Consider the following 16,612-nt stretch of genomic DNA (forward strand, 5'->3'; position numbering starts at 1 on the left):
CCCCCCCCCCCCCCCCCCAACTCTATTATGTAATGACACCTCAGCACATAATATGACAATACCACAGATATTTCTATACAACTACACACAGAAAAACCAAACACACACACACACACAGGCTCACATGCACACACACACTCTTACCCACACTGGCAAACACAATGACTTCTACTGGCCTGTACCGCTAAAACAAGCGTAATACAGCATCATAGGACCATGTGGTGAGAGTTGTATGAATTAATCTATTATATTACTGGAATGCCAAGCATTTAGTGTGCAGTTAATCCTTGTCCAAAAATCCCCAAAGCACTAATTGCTGAGTCTTTATCATGCGCCTCCTTTCATTTGCTGAACGATTTCGCACGTGATGTCAGTTGAGTGTATTAAGGTGCATTATTGCTGTGATATGAATATTACATAAGAGCATAATTTATGACTTTAGTTGAGATATTCCCCACGTTCCTCCACACAGCTTTTTGATTCATCAAGTGTGTGGTTATGGTATATTTCATCATGTTGACCCACTTTTATTTCATTGTATCTGACAGGGGCTGTAAATCATCTTGGAGGATACAATCTCAGGGGACTCTGCTGTCTTTACTTTACACAGGACTTCAGCGTGTGTATCAGTGTGAGTGCACGTGCATGTCTTAAATCCCGAGTCGTCTACTAAGAGTGTAAGCTTTTATCTCTCATTTTTTCTCATTCATAACCCGCTCTGTTTGTCATCTCTGCCTCCTTTACGCACTTCTTTTTTTTACGTTCTCACTCTATTATATCTGGTGATTCCCTTTCACTCACTACGCTTGAATAATTGAGTAGTCGTGTAAGATGGCGTCATCACGAGCAGACTTCCGAGAACACATTCAGGCCAAAGAAACTGATGAGGATGTTATTTGCCTGTAGCCCGGGCGTGCCCCAAATATCACACACAATGTCATGGAATACACGTGCGTCCTTGAAAATGTAGTCCTTGTTTCTCTGTCTTTACCGTGTCCCCTGTTGGTGACATCATGGTGATGGGGACCACAGATGGTGGGCAGCGCAGAGACTTCAACCCTGCACAGGAAGGCCCATCATCACTGTGAGCTCTGGCGAGGCAGAAATTACTTTGAAATAGCTCTGATTCCATTGCAGGGCTGCCCACTGTGCAATTTTAATGAGCATCGAGGCTGTTTTGGGACTGGTCGGCACTAAAACCCCCTGAGGACTTGGGGTGAGTAAGAGCATGTGTGTGAGTGTGTGCTCCAGCCATGTCTTTGCGTTTGTGTGTAGTTGTAAAGTCACAGTGTGGCTTCACCTCACGCTAGTTTTACTGGCGTGCAGTGAGTGAATTATGGGGGAGGGGATTTTGGAATAAGTGAATAAGAGCCTCATTGTGTCATTCCCTTCATTACACAGACAGCGCATGCAGCAGGCAACTGGACAGACACCCTTAAATCATTAACTTGTTAAAACCAATAACGGGATGTGGACCCACAATTAAAACCTACACAACAAGGGATAAGAGGGGCAGTAAGTTCATTATGTGCAATCCTATTGATGCACGAACACACATGCTCAATTAATCCAACACATGCTTGTTGGATACTCAGAAGTGAAAACAACTGAGCACAGTAGTGATGCAACAACAACAAAAGATGCTTTTCTCAACCTTATACTAAATACTTGCTGTATAGACATTTGTAAAATATAGTCATAATTTACTGGGGAAATAAAACTTTTTTCAAAATGAAATCGTAGGAGGTAAAGAGAAAAACACAAACACAACATAAATGAGTGGAGATAATTAAATTATTATTAAAAATAAGTGGGAAAAACAGCAAATGTCCTTCATGCTCCCCAAAATTGAAGTGAGTTTAGGTCTCCTCCCTGCGCCCTCCACACATCCTCTTCCCGTCCTTTTCCTCTTGCCCCTCGCTTTCATCCTCCAGAGGAGAAAGGGGGGGTGGAGGGCAGGGGCTTCTCTGCTAAAAACTGCATGGATACAAGGGGGGGCCGAGAGGGAGGGAGGCAGAGGGGAGGAAGGAGGGAGGGCGGTCTCTGTTGTTGTAACGTAGCACAGTCAGTGTGTCAGAGACAGGCCCATCACAAAATCAGCCAGTCAGTGTGTCAGAGTGTGTGGCGGGGAGGGGCGCACGCGTGTGCATCTGTGTTTTTAACTCTGGGTATGTTTGCGTGTGTGTGTGTACATGCAGCATGGCTGATTTCATCCCGTCTGAGCAGGGAGAAATCAAACCACACCCTCTTAAAATATGCCACTCTTGTGCCCATGTGCACGCAGTATCCATGGGTGTGATGCTGGAGTGGAGAGAAAATGGGCTCAAGGAAACTGTGATGAGCATTTTTCACAATATTTTTAATTTACTATTTACATTTTATAGAATAAAGATTTTATCAATTAATCAAGGAAAGATTATAGATTAATAGATTACAGATTGCAGGATTAATCAGTAAAGAAAATAATAGTTAGTTGTTGCAATGGTGATGTGTTGAGATTGATTTTTATGCTCGACCCACAGCCCAGAATCCAGTTCATTTTATAATGATATAAAACAGAAATGTAGCAAATCCTCACATTTAAAAAGCTGAAACCGGAAAATGTTCCAGATATTTGTGCTGGATAAATCGTTTTAATAATTCTGCTCTGTTGATCATCAAATCCATTAATTTGTCATTTCAGCCCCATATGAGACAGTTATTTGCCAGATTTATATATAACATAATGTGTGTTTGAGTTATCAGCAATTTGGGGTTCTTCTTCAATCAGGTTGCCAGGTTATACTGTACAGTAAAATCAGAAAATACAACTCCGGCAACATATTTATGTAATTTCATAAACTTTTACAAGAGTACAATTAATGTTTGACTTTCACCATTTCATTTTTTTTCTACCATGCCTGGATCAGGTTGAAGCAGCCCATTTTTGGATTCCCTCTCTTATATCTTATGTACTAAGAGATATTTACTCGTTTACTCGTGTGATGTCACGAAATAAACAACCAACCCACATGAACACGCATATACGCTACAGTAGTGTTTGGGCTCTTTAGTAGCAGCTGGTTAGAGGATCAGCCAGCCCCCCCACTACTGCCAGTCAGATTACCGAGGCTGTAGTCTCACACCCTGTCGCCCCTCCTTTTCGCTACCCTCTCCTTCCTCCCTTCACCACCACCCCCCCCACCCCACCCACACACGCACACTTCAAAATGTACAGTCTCTAAATCTGCACCCCATTGAGTCGCACATCTGTTTTGTGAGACCTGCCTTCCAAAACCAGTCCAACTCGGATCGTCACATCATTCCATAGCAAGAAGAGACAACAACACAGATATAAAAATGTGTGAGCGCAAATACGTAAACACAAAATACAGGCAGACAGTTCAGCTTTCAAAAATGTGTCATTTATTAAAAGATTTCTTCCTTTTGTATCGTTATTGAAAAAGTAGCCAGAAGAGTAATATCATGTAAAGATGGGGTGAGAGAAAGACAGAGTTTAGTTTAGAAAGAAAAGATACTAACGGGGTAGAGGGAGATGAAGGAGAGAGGGCAGGAGCAGACGAATGCAGCAGAGTGGGGGAGGGGAGGCGAGGGGGAACTACAGTCAGCGTTTACAATGTAAGAAGAAGAAGGCAGCTAAAATAAACAAGACATTATTTCTGACCAGTCAGCAGTGGTCGGTCGCTGCAGTAGAAAACGTACATGAAAAAAAAAGGACATAAACAATGAAAAATAAGTGCAATTGGTTTGTCTGTCTTACCACAACCGTATAAAAACAGGAGTTGGGTGGAAGACACCCCCAGCCTCTGATCGAGAGTCAGCGTCTGGAGCATCTTGCTGTCATGTCTGAAGACAGAATGGGGCAGGACAGTCTGACTCTGGGTCTGTGACTGAAGGGTTGTACGCGCCATACTCCAAAAACATAGGCAGTAACATGGAGGCTGCCAGTGGCTCTGTGTTCACATGTGGTGCTTTTTTTTGGAGGACGTTTGGTACATGGATAACCCCCCCACACACACACACACCTGCCCCCCCCCAATGTAAATAGCATATGAACCACTCATACCAATTTAAAAATACATTAGTCTAAATATTTACAATTCTTTTGCAATATAGGTAAATCCAATCACATCACTAAACCCCCTCCTACATTTATAAGAATATTGTGAGCAGATTTCCAAATAAAGAGAACGCCTCCTATCAAACATCTAAATTAGAACTGGAATTAGAATAACAGTAGCAGCAGTAGAGGGTTACATTTATATTTTCTGGGTTTTTCTTTTTTTCAAGTTTTCAAGAGCACCAACTATGAGTGCAGTTCAGTCTGTTCCTCTGTTGATCCGAACCAATATAAAAGCCCCAAAGGAAGGCTACACTTGAATAGTACATGACAAATAGTAGCCACTGCTGTTGGTGTATTTAAAAGCTGAAGAGGATGTAGGCAGTTTGGATTAACTGTAGATGTCAGAATACTACAGCTGGACGCCGGTTATTAAGCAGTGGATAGTTGATGAAACTGTTGGTTTTGATGCTGTGTGTAACTTCAGAAGCAAGATGAAAATGACTACATGTAGGCTTTGATGACTGAATGTGTACTGGTTTGTGTGAAATACAAGCAAACAATCAAAACGCAGTATGAGTGCACTGAAAGCACCAAATGCTTTTTTTCTGAACACATCCTATTTGGTAAAAAGGCACAGTAGTCCAATAGTTCAATCATAAGATTATTTCACTTCCTTCAGTTTTTTTTTTTCCCCTCATGATAGCAATAAAAACCACAAACTGTCAACAGCATCTTCCCTATCGCTTCAAAAATAACCAAAAAAAAAAAAAAAAAAACTGTAGGCCAAACTATGCAAGCGCACAGGAGGCGATACTCAGCTGCCCAATAAATAAATACAAACAATAAATTAAAGCAGTGTCAGATCAACACATGAATAAATTAACCGTGGGACTCCAGAGTCATATGTCCTTGAGTGGTCCTTATTTTTCCTCAGGCTGGTCTTTTTAAAGTCTTTCTTGGATTTTCATGATGCTGATGTCGGTTTGCAGTCGGGTGACAGGAAAAGTTACGTGACCTCTGATGGCTGTGATGTCACTCCTCTCTCGATGCCTTGCCGCCGATCTGCCAGCCAAGTGCCCGAACAGTTCTTGGATTACATTCGTGAGTTGATGACATCATTCTTTCCACAAGTGTCCAATGACTCCAACACACCACACGTACAGTACAATGCCGCTTCCTGTACACTGGATTTCTCACATCACTAGCTACCAAGATTTTCAAATGACTTCGATGTCATTTTCCCTCTGCAAGCCAGACACCTCTTCTATCTTCTATCTTCGTTCTATCTACAAGTGAATGTAAAGTCAACGTAGAATCAGATCCAGCTCACTCTGTGTTACTCCCTCTGGATCGCATCCTAACTAGAGTTACCTCATCAAATAAAACTCTGGAAGCTTTCATTCTGAACACTGACATCAGCTTTCCTATTTTCTGATTGAGAATGTCCCTCAAGTTAGATGTCTGCTAAAAACAGCCATCTCTGAATACAGAATATTGATTGTTTTCATGCTGAGGAGGAACAAGCGTTTGCTCGTAGAAATTCTTCATAATCTCTCCTATTGGTCGTTAAGCAATAACCTGTTAATAGCCTTTAAGCTTTAGGTGTTCTTTCCCATTCCCCTCAAACACAACCACCTTTGTGCACATTTTAACTGTTATGGAATTGTGATTATTGACTAGATTTGATTCATTGGAATACATTACGTCCTGTTGTTTGAAATACTGTTAAAGTTGTGGTCTTGATGAGGGGTTGTGTGTCATCTATCATTTGTCTTCAACATCTAAGCACCTACAATTCTTTCCTCCCCTTCCTCTCTTTAATGTTTCTGTAATGACAGGCCTTCAGCCTCTTCCCTTCTTCCTCTCACAGCAGCTTTAAGCTCAGTGGTGTAACAAAGCGACGCTGCCGGCTCTTTGCTTGTACAATGCATCAGGTCTCTAAGGGGGTGGGGCACACCCTGGGCAAAGGCTTAAGTGTGACATGAGGAGATTGGCTTTGACCCTGGCAGGCCTTGACGGTCTCACTCTCACTCTGTTGTCCAGCAACAGGCTGGCTTTGGCACCGGATCGGCTTCTTCAAATTTTTGGGGTGCTTGTAGGGTGTGGTAGAAGAGATGGAGCTGTCTTGTGTAGCGGGGCTGCCCCTCCTGCTGGGCGGGAGAATGGCAGTGACAGGCTGGTTTTCATTGTTAACCGCCGCGGTTGTGCCCTCGTGTGAGTTGCAGGCTTTTCGCGGGGACAGGATGGGGGCGACATGAACCCACGTCAGGCTCGGCTCAGAGCGTTGACCTGCTTTGTACTTTGATAGCTTGCCTAGTTCCTCGCTGTCACTGTCCTTTCCCTTTGTGTCGTCATTTAGCTGGCTGTTACCGGCCACATCTGGTGGATTTTGACTTGCATCAGAAGCCAGTGATGGAGGAGGAGGGTCCTCCCTTTCATCTTGATCTTGCTTCACCCTCTTTTCCTCTCCTCTGATACGAGGGCACTTGAGAAGCGCTGCGGAAGGCGCGGGAGCGTCCGTGCCTGTCCAGCTGAGTCTACGTTTCTGGAAAATGAGCAGGAGAGTAATTTGCAAGTGAATCTAGAACTCGTGGTGGCGGTGGGGTTTGTTTGTGTGCGCACAAGTAGGCTCTTGCACATACAGGTATGCGTTTGTTCTCACCTTGACGGGAATATGTAACTGATCCCTGTGCTTGTGTGGCGGGGTGGAGCTGGAAGTGTCTTGGAGGGAGCGGGCAGGGGATGTGGCGACGCTGGAGGCTGCAGAGACAGGCTGAGTGGGGATCTGAGGAAACCAAAGCTTTAACATCATCTCCACCTGGAGCAGAGTGTTCAGGTACTTCTCCCTGGAAAAAGAAGAGAGAGAAAGTCAAAAGGTGAGATATGAATGGAAAGTGAGAAACATGTGGTGATGCAATTGTGTTATTGCACAAGAAAACATCTGGATGTTTATTATGGCCCTGTATATAGATCTAGATAAAAAATGAAAAAAGTTTGGTGTTGCTCTGCACTGCCAGTGAATGCTGTAACTCTACCTACCCCAAGGACTGTTCAATAAAACATGGAACAGGAGATGAGACTTGAAATAGAAGACTACCACACTGCTCCCTTCTTGTTATAACTACAATTTAATAATCAAAAATCCAACTAAGATGCATCTAATGATACAGGAATACAGCAAGATGAGAAACAATGAGAGTGCATGTTGGGACAATGTAGATGACATCTCACCCGCTGTTGGGTCTCTGTAAAACTCCCACAATCCTCTGGATTCGATCCATGGCAACGCTCTGCTGGAAACTACTCAGACCTGTCAATCAAAAACATATTCATCCAGTCAGCCATTGACACCCTTGAGAGTCGGCAGTCACAGAAAATACATGCACATTTAGACATTCAGTCTCACACACACGTGCTCACACCACTTTCACTTGTGATATCACTAAAACTCCCAAGAGCTGATGAGTCAGCCACAAGACTGTCGCTTCACACATGCTGCACTTTCGACTACATCAATAGGCTGCGTCAATACAGACTGCTGCACAGAGGCACAGGCCACTCAGATCATATAAACGTGTGTTCAGCATCTACACGTTTAGCTGCCAGTCTGCACATATGCTCGTCTGGAGGCAGTGACGTACAGAAAGGGTGCTTACCGCGGTCGAATCGGCCCCTCTTCAGTCCATTCAGCAGCTCCAGCAGGGGCCTGACAAAACCCTGTAGCTCAGCACACTGACAGGAAGAGGAAGAGAAGATAGATTAATACTGAGTTTGGGTTCGTACTTGTTGTCTGAATCAGTCTGCTAGGCTTGTCTCTGCACACACATAGCTCTGTCCTCCCTCTCTTTTTCCAGACCCTCCACACGGACATGTCTCGTACCTTTTGAGCAAACAGCAGATCTCCCTCTGATTTTGGGATTTGGCTCGTAGGATCCCTCTCATCCAATCTGATGTGAGCTGCTTTGCTGCCACTCTCCAGCCTGTATGACTCCTCCTCTTCCTCTTTATCAGTGAAGCCGTCGCACGCCCACTGGGACCCGGGACTTTCCGATCCCCCGTCTGCATTGGCTGTAGGCCCGCCCGCCTCGCCGATAATGACGGAGGACGAGTTGTCTGTCAGGAAGACGTCTGTGTCGTCCTCTGCTTGCTCCGAGTCGCTGAACAAGAGGCTGTCGCTGGAGCTCAGGGAATCGAAAGAGGGCTGAGAGGAAGTGCTGCCCTGGGACTGCATTGCTGTTGGGGCAGTAGCAGCAGAGGGTTAGGGATATTATGACAGTCAATTTGGCTTAGAGAGGAACAAAAAAATTGCTTGACTGAAAACTCAGAACAAACATTTTTAACTGTGAGAGACAGGTCACATGAAGACAGACAAGAAGTACAAGGCAAATAAACAAAAAACATTGCAAAAGAACTCTTTTCCATTGGGCAAAACTTATTTTTTAACCTATGTCTCTCCAAAAAATAATAACCCCAATTACTCAAAATGGTGGGTATACCAGTGCCCTAGTTTAACATGGTGCAGAGGGGGACTGGGGCTAGGCAGTAGGCACACAATGGTAGTGCATGTCTGGCTCCCATTGAGGAGATTGGAGACTGGAGAGGAGAGTAAAATGTGAGGGGGATGGGAGATTGTAGAGTAGTGAAATCAGAATAGGCAGTCTCTCTCTCTCTCTCTCTCCCCCACTGCCTCTGGTGCTCTCTCTAGCCCCTCCTCTCTGTCTCGGGCTTGCTCTCCATCCCCCCTTGGAGTCACACACATCCACATCCACACACACACACACACACACACACACACACACAAACCTCTCTCTTTCCTCTCCGGCTGCATTTCTGTATGCCTCTCATCTCTCTCTGCTCTGCCTTCAGCTCATCCTGTTCGTTATGCACACACACAAACCCAGTGCTCTTCTTCCTTTCCTCTTCCACAGACCAGCCCTCCTCCTCCTCTTCCTCTCTTACTCACATTTTACATTCTGTATCTCTGGCCATGTGCCTTTCTCTCACCTCTCTTTTCCTTTCTTTCTCTCTCTCACTCTGTAATCTCTGAGTGCCTGCTGGTCTCTGATCCCACCAACACAGCGGGGGAAAATTAGAGGGGTCAGAAGAATACTCTCAGCTGCTACACACACCAACACAGCTTTTATCAATGTGACAAAAATATAGTCGAAAAACATGCTCACAGACAAAGAAGAGTAATGCCGAATTTTTTTTTTTTTTTGCAGTGTGCCCACAGAGACACAAAAACAGTCCACACTTTGCTTCTATTTCAGGAGTATAGAAAGATTTAACCAATCCTGTTCCGCTTTTACAACAGACAAACGCCTTGCCATTCACATTTTATTTGTGTCTGATGGCTGGTTTCTATTTAGGCTGGTTTGCTTTCTCTTAAAACAAAATGTCACGTTGTTTATATGCATTTTCACGAGTCAACTGAAACAAATACTGGGAGAAGACAACAATAAATTTGGTGCCGTTTCCTAATTTTTTTTCAACGCCCTCTCTGATTTGGTCCATAGCCCATTTTAGCTGGGATGGAGATGGGGTGGGGTGGAGTGGGATGGTGCATATGTCGGTACAGCCTGCACAGGTAGGCATGGTCCATGAGGCTGCGTCTCAGGTGTTGGCTGCCTGTCTGTGTCTGCGCACCACGGTGCCCAAAACAGGAACTAACAGTTTCATACAAAATGTTCTGTACATTTGGAACCAAGCTATCATCATTTAAAATATCAAAAATCAATCCGCGTGACATGCAAACAAAGCAAATCAAACATAATATGAAATGCGATTTTTCATTGTATTGTTCTGGTAATATAAAAGTCCTGCCAATCGCACATTATTTCATGGTAATGTTTACTTAATAAAAAATGGTTGGCAATAAGCTACATGAGGAAAAAAATAGCTTTTGGCTTCATCAATAAATTGTACCGGGAGCACACACAGGATATAGCGGGACAGGAAATTCCTTTAGGCTGCCCTGCGAACTTCGGGAAACGTTAGAGACAAAAAAAAATACTCACCCTCAGTAATGTGAGATAAAAACAGCAGCTGCCAGAAACAAGCGTTAACGGCTCTCTCAGCTACTTTGAAACGACAGATCCGTCAGTACACAGTCCGTAGCTGGAGCTGCATCGGGGCGCCCAGCCTCAGCTCTCTCTCTCCGCCCGGCAGTTCATCCGTGTGTCTTTGCTCGGTCTTTCTCTCGTCACTTTACGAGCGTCAACATGTGCGCTGATCCACGTGCCCACGTTTTGCGCGCATTCTATTGGCTGCCGGCCCGGCGGCGGCTCACGCCATTGGTTGACCTATCCAGCCAGTGATTTCTTTACTAGGCGCTGATTGGGCGGCTGCCCAGGCACTCACGGTCCGGCCCACTCATGTGTAGCTCGTGTGCATGGTGTCGGGCAGGCCTGCTCTACTACCGAGAGCGGGTGTAAACACATGCACGCACTACGTACGGCGTCGGTAGTCACGAGAAATGCACTATATGTTCGATGCATCTGATGTACACAGTATTGGTGACCAGCCCCCCCCCTCACACTCACACCCAAAACATAAAACACGCGCCGGAATATCAAAAACCTTATGCAACCGAGCTCCGATCAAACTGATGTGGCTTAATTGAATAGATGCAGAACTAACGAGCACCAGAAAAACAAAGATGACTCTCCACCCTCACCGGTGAGGATGATGGACCTTCAATCAAAAGGAGAAAAACCCTGTAGTTCAGAGTGAGAAATAAATAAAGATATTTGTCTGGATTGTTACTTTTTTTAATGCAAGTACACACTTCTATGGCTCCCAGTTATTTTCTTCAGCGTTTCTATTAAGGCTCTTCGAGAATAAAGTCTGTCATGAATAGGTTTATGCTGTATACTTGACAATTCTACAGGGGAAAATACCCATAAGATGTGACATTTCCGATAACAGGAACAGAAATTTCACATTTTTAATGGCTAGGGTGATGCAACATTGCCAGGAAAAGGCCAACCTTATTTTTTCAAACATAACTTGTCGACCCTATCTGAGATATCTTGAATATTCTTCTAAATGTTTTATTGTTATATTTTTCTAATTTTTCTTTCAGTTTTGCCATGGGAGATGTGAATTTTCTTTATTTTCAGTTGTCTTATAAGTTTAACTGACAAACAGGCTTTGTGGCTCAAAGATGTCATGTCACAAACATCCTCAAACATAATTCTTCAAAAAAAAAGAAATAAAAAAGAAAAAGGTGTTGTCATTGTTCAGACAGCACAACTGGAAAACAAGGGGCAAAATAGGAGTTAAAAGGTGAAAAATGTAGTAAAATTTGATATTTAATTGAATTAAATAAAAAAATATAATGTTTTATTTTGTGTCATTGTGGCTCTATTGTTAAATCAATCAATAATACATCAAATGAAATGGAGATTTGTGGCAAATCAGTTTCTAGGTCCATGATATATGGCAAAGAAGCAAACCTCCCCCTCTGCTTTAGGTTACTACATAGTGAACTCAGTGACCCCCTACTTGAAACATGCAGTGCGGTATACCAGGATGTATAGATCTCTTTCTCTCTCTCACACACACACACACACACACACACACACACACACACACACACACACACACACACACACACACACACACAAACACACACATACACACACACTCTCTCTCTCTACACACACACACACACATATATATACACACACACACAAAATCTGTCCCCTACTCATCAGATGTATTGGTATTTTCTCCCCTCATAAGACTTTAATTGCGGGTCAGTTATTATGCTGGCTTTTACCGGTATTTTTAGATGTGGAATACCAGGTTGAAGCGCGAGGAGTGGTGGATGCCTTTAAGCGCCTTGCATGTCAGGGATGAAGGGGATACCCTTCCCCCTCTATACATACAACATACACATGAACCCACTGACCCTTCTCCTCAACACGCACACAACAAGCTGTGTCCTTGTTTTGATTGACAATACCTGTCTTTTAGCATTGTAACTATGTACAATCAGTTAGTAACTTCAACACCAGGTGAGAAAACCACCCCCTCTTGTTGTCCAAACACTATAATGTTTAACCTTTGGTAATAGTAAACCAAGGGAAAGGTTCCTGTTTGTGTAGGCTATACATAACAGAGACCAGGTCAACAGAAAAAAGCTTTCCACCCCCAACAGCATTCCTCTGCAGCACATGAACCCAATGAACCTCCTCTGAGTTCATGAGAGCTGAAGACCACCCCCACCATTTCCATCTCCCATCCCCCTAAGTTCCATCCCCCACCTGGTGTATGTGTTTTTTTTCTCCATCGTCTTCTCATTATGGTCCCTCGTATTGACTTGCTTGAGAACTCAATAGGAAGGACATTGTTAAGCCTAAGCCCATGGATGGTGCTGTTGTTGAGGAAATGGGTCAAAGTGCAGTACTTCCAATGGGTCCCGAGTATGGCTAATAAAGCCTTGCTCAGGTAGGTCACTCAAGGCAGAAATGGAGTTAAGCACATCTGGAATAAAATGTTGTGTTACATCTGAAGTTACAATATGGTGTAAAGGATTTGTAGATCTACTGTTGACGCTTATGTCCTCAAATGACATGCTGGCCGATGCTGCAGATGATCCTGTGGTTTATGTCAGGACGAGGCTAAAAGAGATCAATGAGAATATATTCAGTTATACTGAATATAATAATGTCAACATGACTTTACCTTTAAGTCTTACTCATTGTGAAAGCACACAGGCTTTCAGGTAGTGAAAGCATGCACGAGTTTCTGTAAGGCCAAATGCACAAGCAGGTGTGGTGAGAGCCAGACACCACAACAGAAATCTGATCTGCCTGAGGGAAGACAGGGACCTAAAGAGAGACTAAACTGTAAACTGTCTCCCCACTCTCATTGCGGAGGCCGAGCAACATATCACGTTTCACCTGGAAACCAGGACAGCTGGGAAACAATTACACATTGCTGCTGCTGCGTCCTCTCTGCACTGCACCTGTCTGCCAGCCTGTCTGTCTGTCTGTCTGTCTGAAGCTGCCTCCACATTAGAGAATTTATCATGGCATATTGCTGTTGAACAATTGTGATGGAGGAACAAGATGAAATTTTGTGTGTGGCTGCAAATGCCTCAGTGCCTCCACAGTGCAGTTCATATTTCAGGGCATGACAAGCTGGCACAGTACCACTAAATGATCATTGTTATTATTATTATTCCTTTTCAAATTTAAAGCATGAATAATTTGGTTTGAAACAGCCTAGCAGCAAGTGATCACTTAGCTCGACACAATTATCGACCACTATCACTCTGTCAATCATACAGATGGATTCTGCATTGGCATTGGTAGAGCAGCATTTTTATAACATTCCCTTGTCAGATCATGTAACTCAGCTCTGCTTCAATAGTTGTAGGACCATATTTATGTTAACATATAATCTGACTATAAATGACTACATGCCAGTTGAAAAAAAGCATTGACGCGTATTCAAAACCAGTCACACTCCATCCTTCTGCCAAGCCTGCAACGTCTCTTCCTTCTCACATTTGCAGTGGGATCTTCACATGTTGGAGAGACGCTCCGCTGCTAGATTTGTGAATGAAATCAAATGGCACGCCCCCTGCGCAGGCGTAGCCAATGGCGTATGAAAAATATTCTAACCACGCCCGTCTATGGAGCGCTGAGCGACCAATGGGAGAGCGGCGAAGGTTACCACTGTTGCATAATTTGGCTGAAGCGCTTCACGTTTGAGCGGACTGGTACACAGTGTGAAAAGAGCAGGAGAGACAGACAGAGGAGGCGGAAGTAGTACCAGAGATGTGAGTTCATGTTAGAAGTATTCATCACCAATAAAACAGATTACCCTCAATAACATACACAGAGCAGTTATTAGTTGAGAGTACCGACTTTAACGTTTGAAGTCCTCCGTCCTTCCTTAGTGATGTGATGACAAAAAACATCCACACACTAATTATACCGCCACACATTATTGAGCCTTTAGATCACAGATGGAAAATATTAATCTATGGACGTTTGTTCTAGGTTTTTAACAAAAAGTATGAACGAGCTCCAAAATCACAAAAACAACTGTAATCGATACTTTATTAGATAAAGCAAGAGATAACTAACTCATTACTGGGAAGGCCTGTGTAATGGTCAACATTTTTACATTGACTAAATCATCTAGATGGATGAATAAGGCAGTGGCTCTTCCAGACTAGCCATTCACTGTGCACTAAGTGATGTAACCTTTGCAGTTTTATTTTAATGTTTTAAATTTATCCTTGACTCCACAATGTGATGTAATCCAGATCAAAAGACTCTTGGCTGGATTGCCACTGATTTTAAAGGGAACTCCACCCTGAATCACACAATTTAGATGTATTGCCTACTTCAGTGATTAAGTTAAAAAAAAAAAAAGAAAAAAAAAAGGGAGTAGTTCAATTTATAAAGCTCATCTGAGCATCATACTTTAATTGGCAGTTTTTCCATTGATGATGAAAACATCCATTGAATCACGTGCTCACAAACCAATCTTTGCAGTGAGAATTAATGACAATGTAAATTCAGTTTTAGGGTGGATTTTCCGTTTGAGGAATCAGCCCAACATGTCACGTGGAGAGGGCTCCCCCTTGTGTTCAAAATGTAACAAGTCAATAAAGTTTGTGAACATGATGTTCAGTTTGTGTAACCTTTGTAATAGAGACATAGGCAACTGTAAATTCTAAACATGCATTTTTAAAAAATACATAATTCATAGCCGGTCTTCGTTCAGGCGACAAAAACAATCATATATGTAAAGAATAAATCATTTTCTTACGAAGAATGATGCAACATTATATAACCCTAACACACACATGCTGAACACACCTGCTATAAAGGCTACACTGCATTTCAATTTACAGACTTGGGTCATTGTTGGTTATATAGAGAACTGAAAATAAGAACAGGCCTCTTATCATTCAAGTATAGCAAACCATGACAGCCAGTGTATTAACATGCTCACTAATATCCTGGTTTTGATCTTATTTGGGATTTGGTTCACGAGAAATGCATCATTTCAACACTGTCTGATCATCTGTGTGCTGTTGTGTCTTGATTTATCACCATCTCAGCCTTTGTCTTCTTTGTCAGAAACCTGGAGTTTACATGCCACAGTATCCTGGTTTCCATTGGAGTCTTCCAGGTAGCATATTCAGGAGTCTCAAAACCAGGATAAGATATTTACATGTGCCACACACTCATGACCAGAATACAAGTGCACATGCGCAGTGAGACAATGAGCCAGACTGCGCAATACCAGGACCATGAAATTTACATTTACATTTCAAAACATGGTCTGTGAAAAAAAGGATATGGACTCCCCATATGAAAAATAAAAAAATGCAAAAATCACAAACTATGTACTGTATGTATAATATGCAACACAACTATTGTATATTTGATTCTGACAAATTTAATACACATTTCATAATCATATTTGGAGCTGCAATGACTGAATTAATATATCAGCTGATCAGCAACAAATTTATCAGCAACTGTTCTGATACTTGATTTATTATTTCAGTCACATTCTCTGGTTTCAGCTGCTTAAATTTCACCTTGTTTAATAACATATTTTCAAAACAATTATTTGACTAACAAAAGAAATAATAATAATAATAAAGAAAAATAATTGTCAGATTTATTGATAATAAAAATAACTATTAATTGCATAATGTGTGTAAACAGAGAGACTAGCCTACATATTACACATTAACAGATTTATTCATTCAAAATTGCTGTTTTCTAGTCCGATGGTTCCCAACCTGGGGATCATCCTACAAGGTATTTTGGAGATGAATGACGGGGTTACGAGACGACTAATTTGCCGGGACTTTTAGAAGGCAATTAAAAACAAAAAATTCTAAATTAAAATATGAAATATGTTATATTGAAAAAAATGAAGATGTACAGTAAATAAATGGTGTCCCTCACGTATACTGTAGATCATATACAATACACATTTGCAACAGTACAACATTATTTCAGTATACAGTATGAACAGCAAATCAAACAATCTGTCAAATGAAAATCATCAGACATGAGCAACATGCAGCAAGGAGTCCAAAGGAATTATTGCCTTGTATTTAGTAATAAATACTGTACCAGCCAGTGTGATACATCCTCGTCCTCTCCGCTTCTTCTCATTCTATTTTAAATGAGGATAAATAAGTTCAGGTGAAGTTTACTGTCAAACTGAAGCAGCCTCCTCTCACCCAGCAGGATTTCTGCAACACTTTGTCCCTTTCAGAAAGTTTGGAGAGTCAGTCTCCTCTTCTCAGATTCACACATTTCCTTGTCTCCTCTGTCGTGATCTGTGCGTTTTTGCATCATATGGCACCTTTCTGTCTTTCTCCCTATTTTTACACTCTGTTGTTCCCATGCAGTAACCTTCTCCTCTCAGCCCTGCACTCTCTCCCTCTCACCCTCCTTTCAGTAACTAACACTGAATTCATTCTCACTCGCTGGTCTGTTTGGAGTCTCGTCTCTCCCTGATTTCTTCTCTCTCTTCTCTTTTCATACCTTCTTTCTC

The 16,612-nt window shown here is 42.5% G+C and overlaps 1 protein-coding gene across 1 annotated transcript; it reads right to left on the minus strand.

The window, feature by feature from the left end:
• Positions 1-3,382: 3,382 nt before the first annotated feature.
• LOC111652210 (uncharacterized) lies at positions 3,383-10,233 on the minus strand. The gene is made up of 6 exons (XM_023402418.2): positions 10,081-10,233; positions 7,944-8,296; positions 7,720-7,795; positions 7,295-7,373; positions 6,726-6,909; positions 3,383-6,608 (listed from the first exon to the last, which is right to left on the minus strand). The coding sequence occupies exons 2-6, from the start codon at positions 8,292-8,294 to the stop codon at positions 5,994-5,996; spliced, it is 1,305 nt and encodes a 434-aa protein (XP_023258186.1). The 5' UTR covers positions 8,295-8,296; positions 10,081-10,233; the 3' UTR covers positions 3,383-5,993.
• Positions 10,234-16,612: the final 6,379 nt, after the last annotated feature.

Source organism: Seriola lalandi, unplaced genomic scaffold (genome assembly GCF_002814215.2).
Source record: "Seriola lalandi dorsalis isolate HSWRI2012SDOR001 ecotype SW California unplaced genomic scaffold, Sedor1 jcf7180002053930, whole genome shotgun sequence".
Classification (NCBI taxonomy): domain Eukaryota; kingdom Metazoa; phylum Chordata; class Actinopteri; order Carangiformes; family Carangidae; genus Seriola; species Seriola lalandi.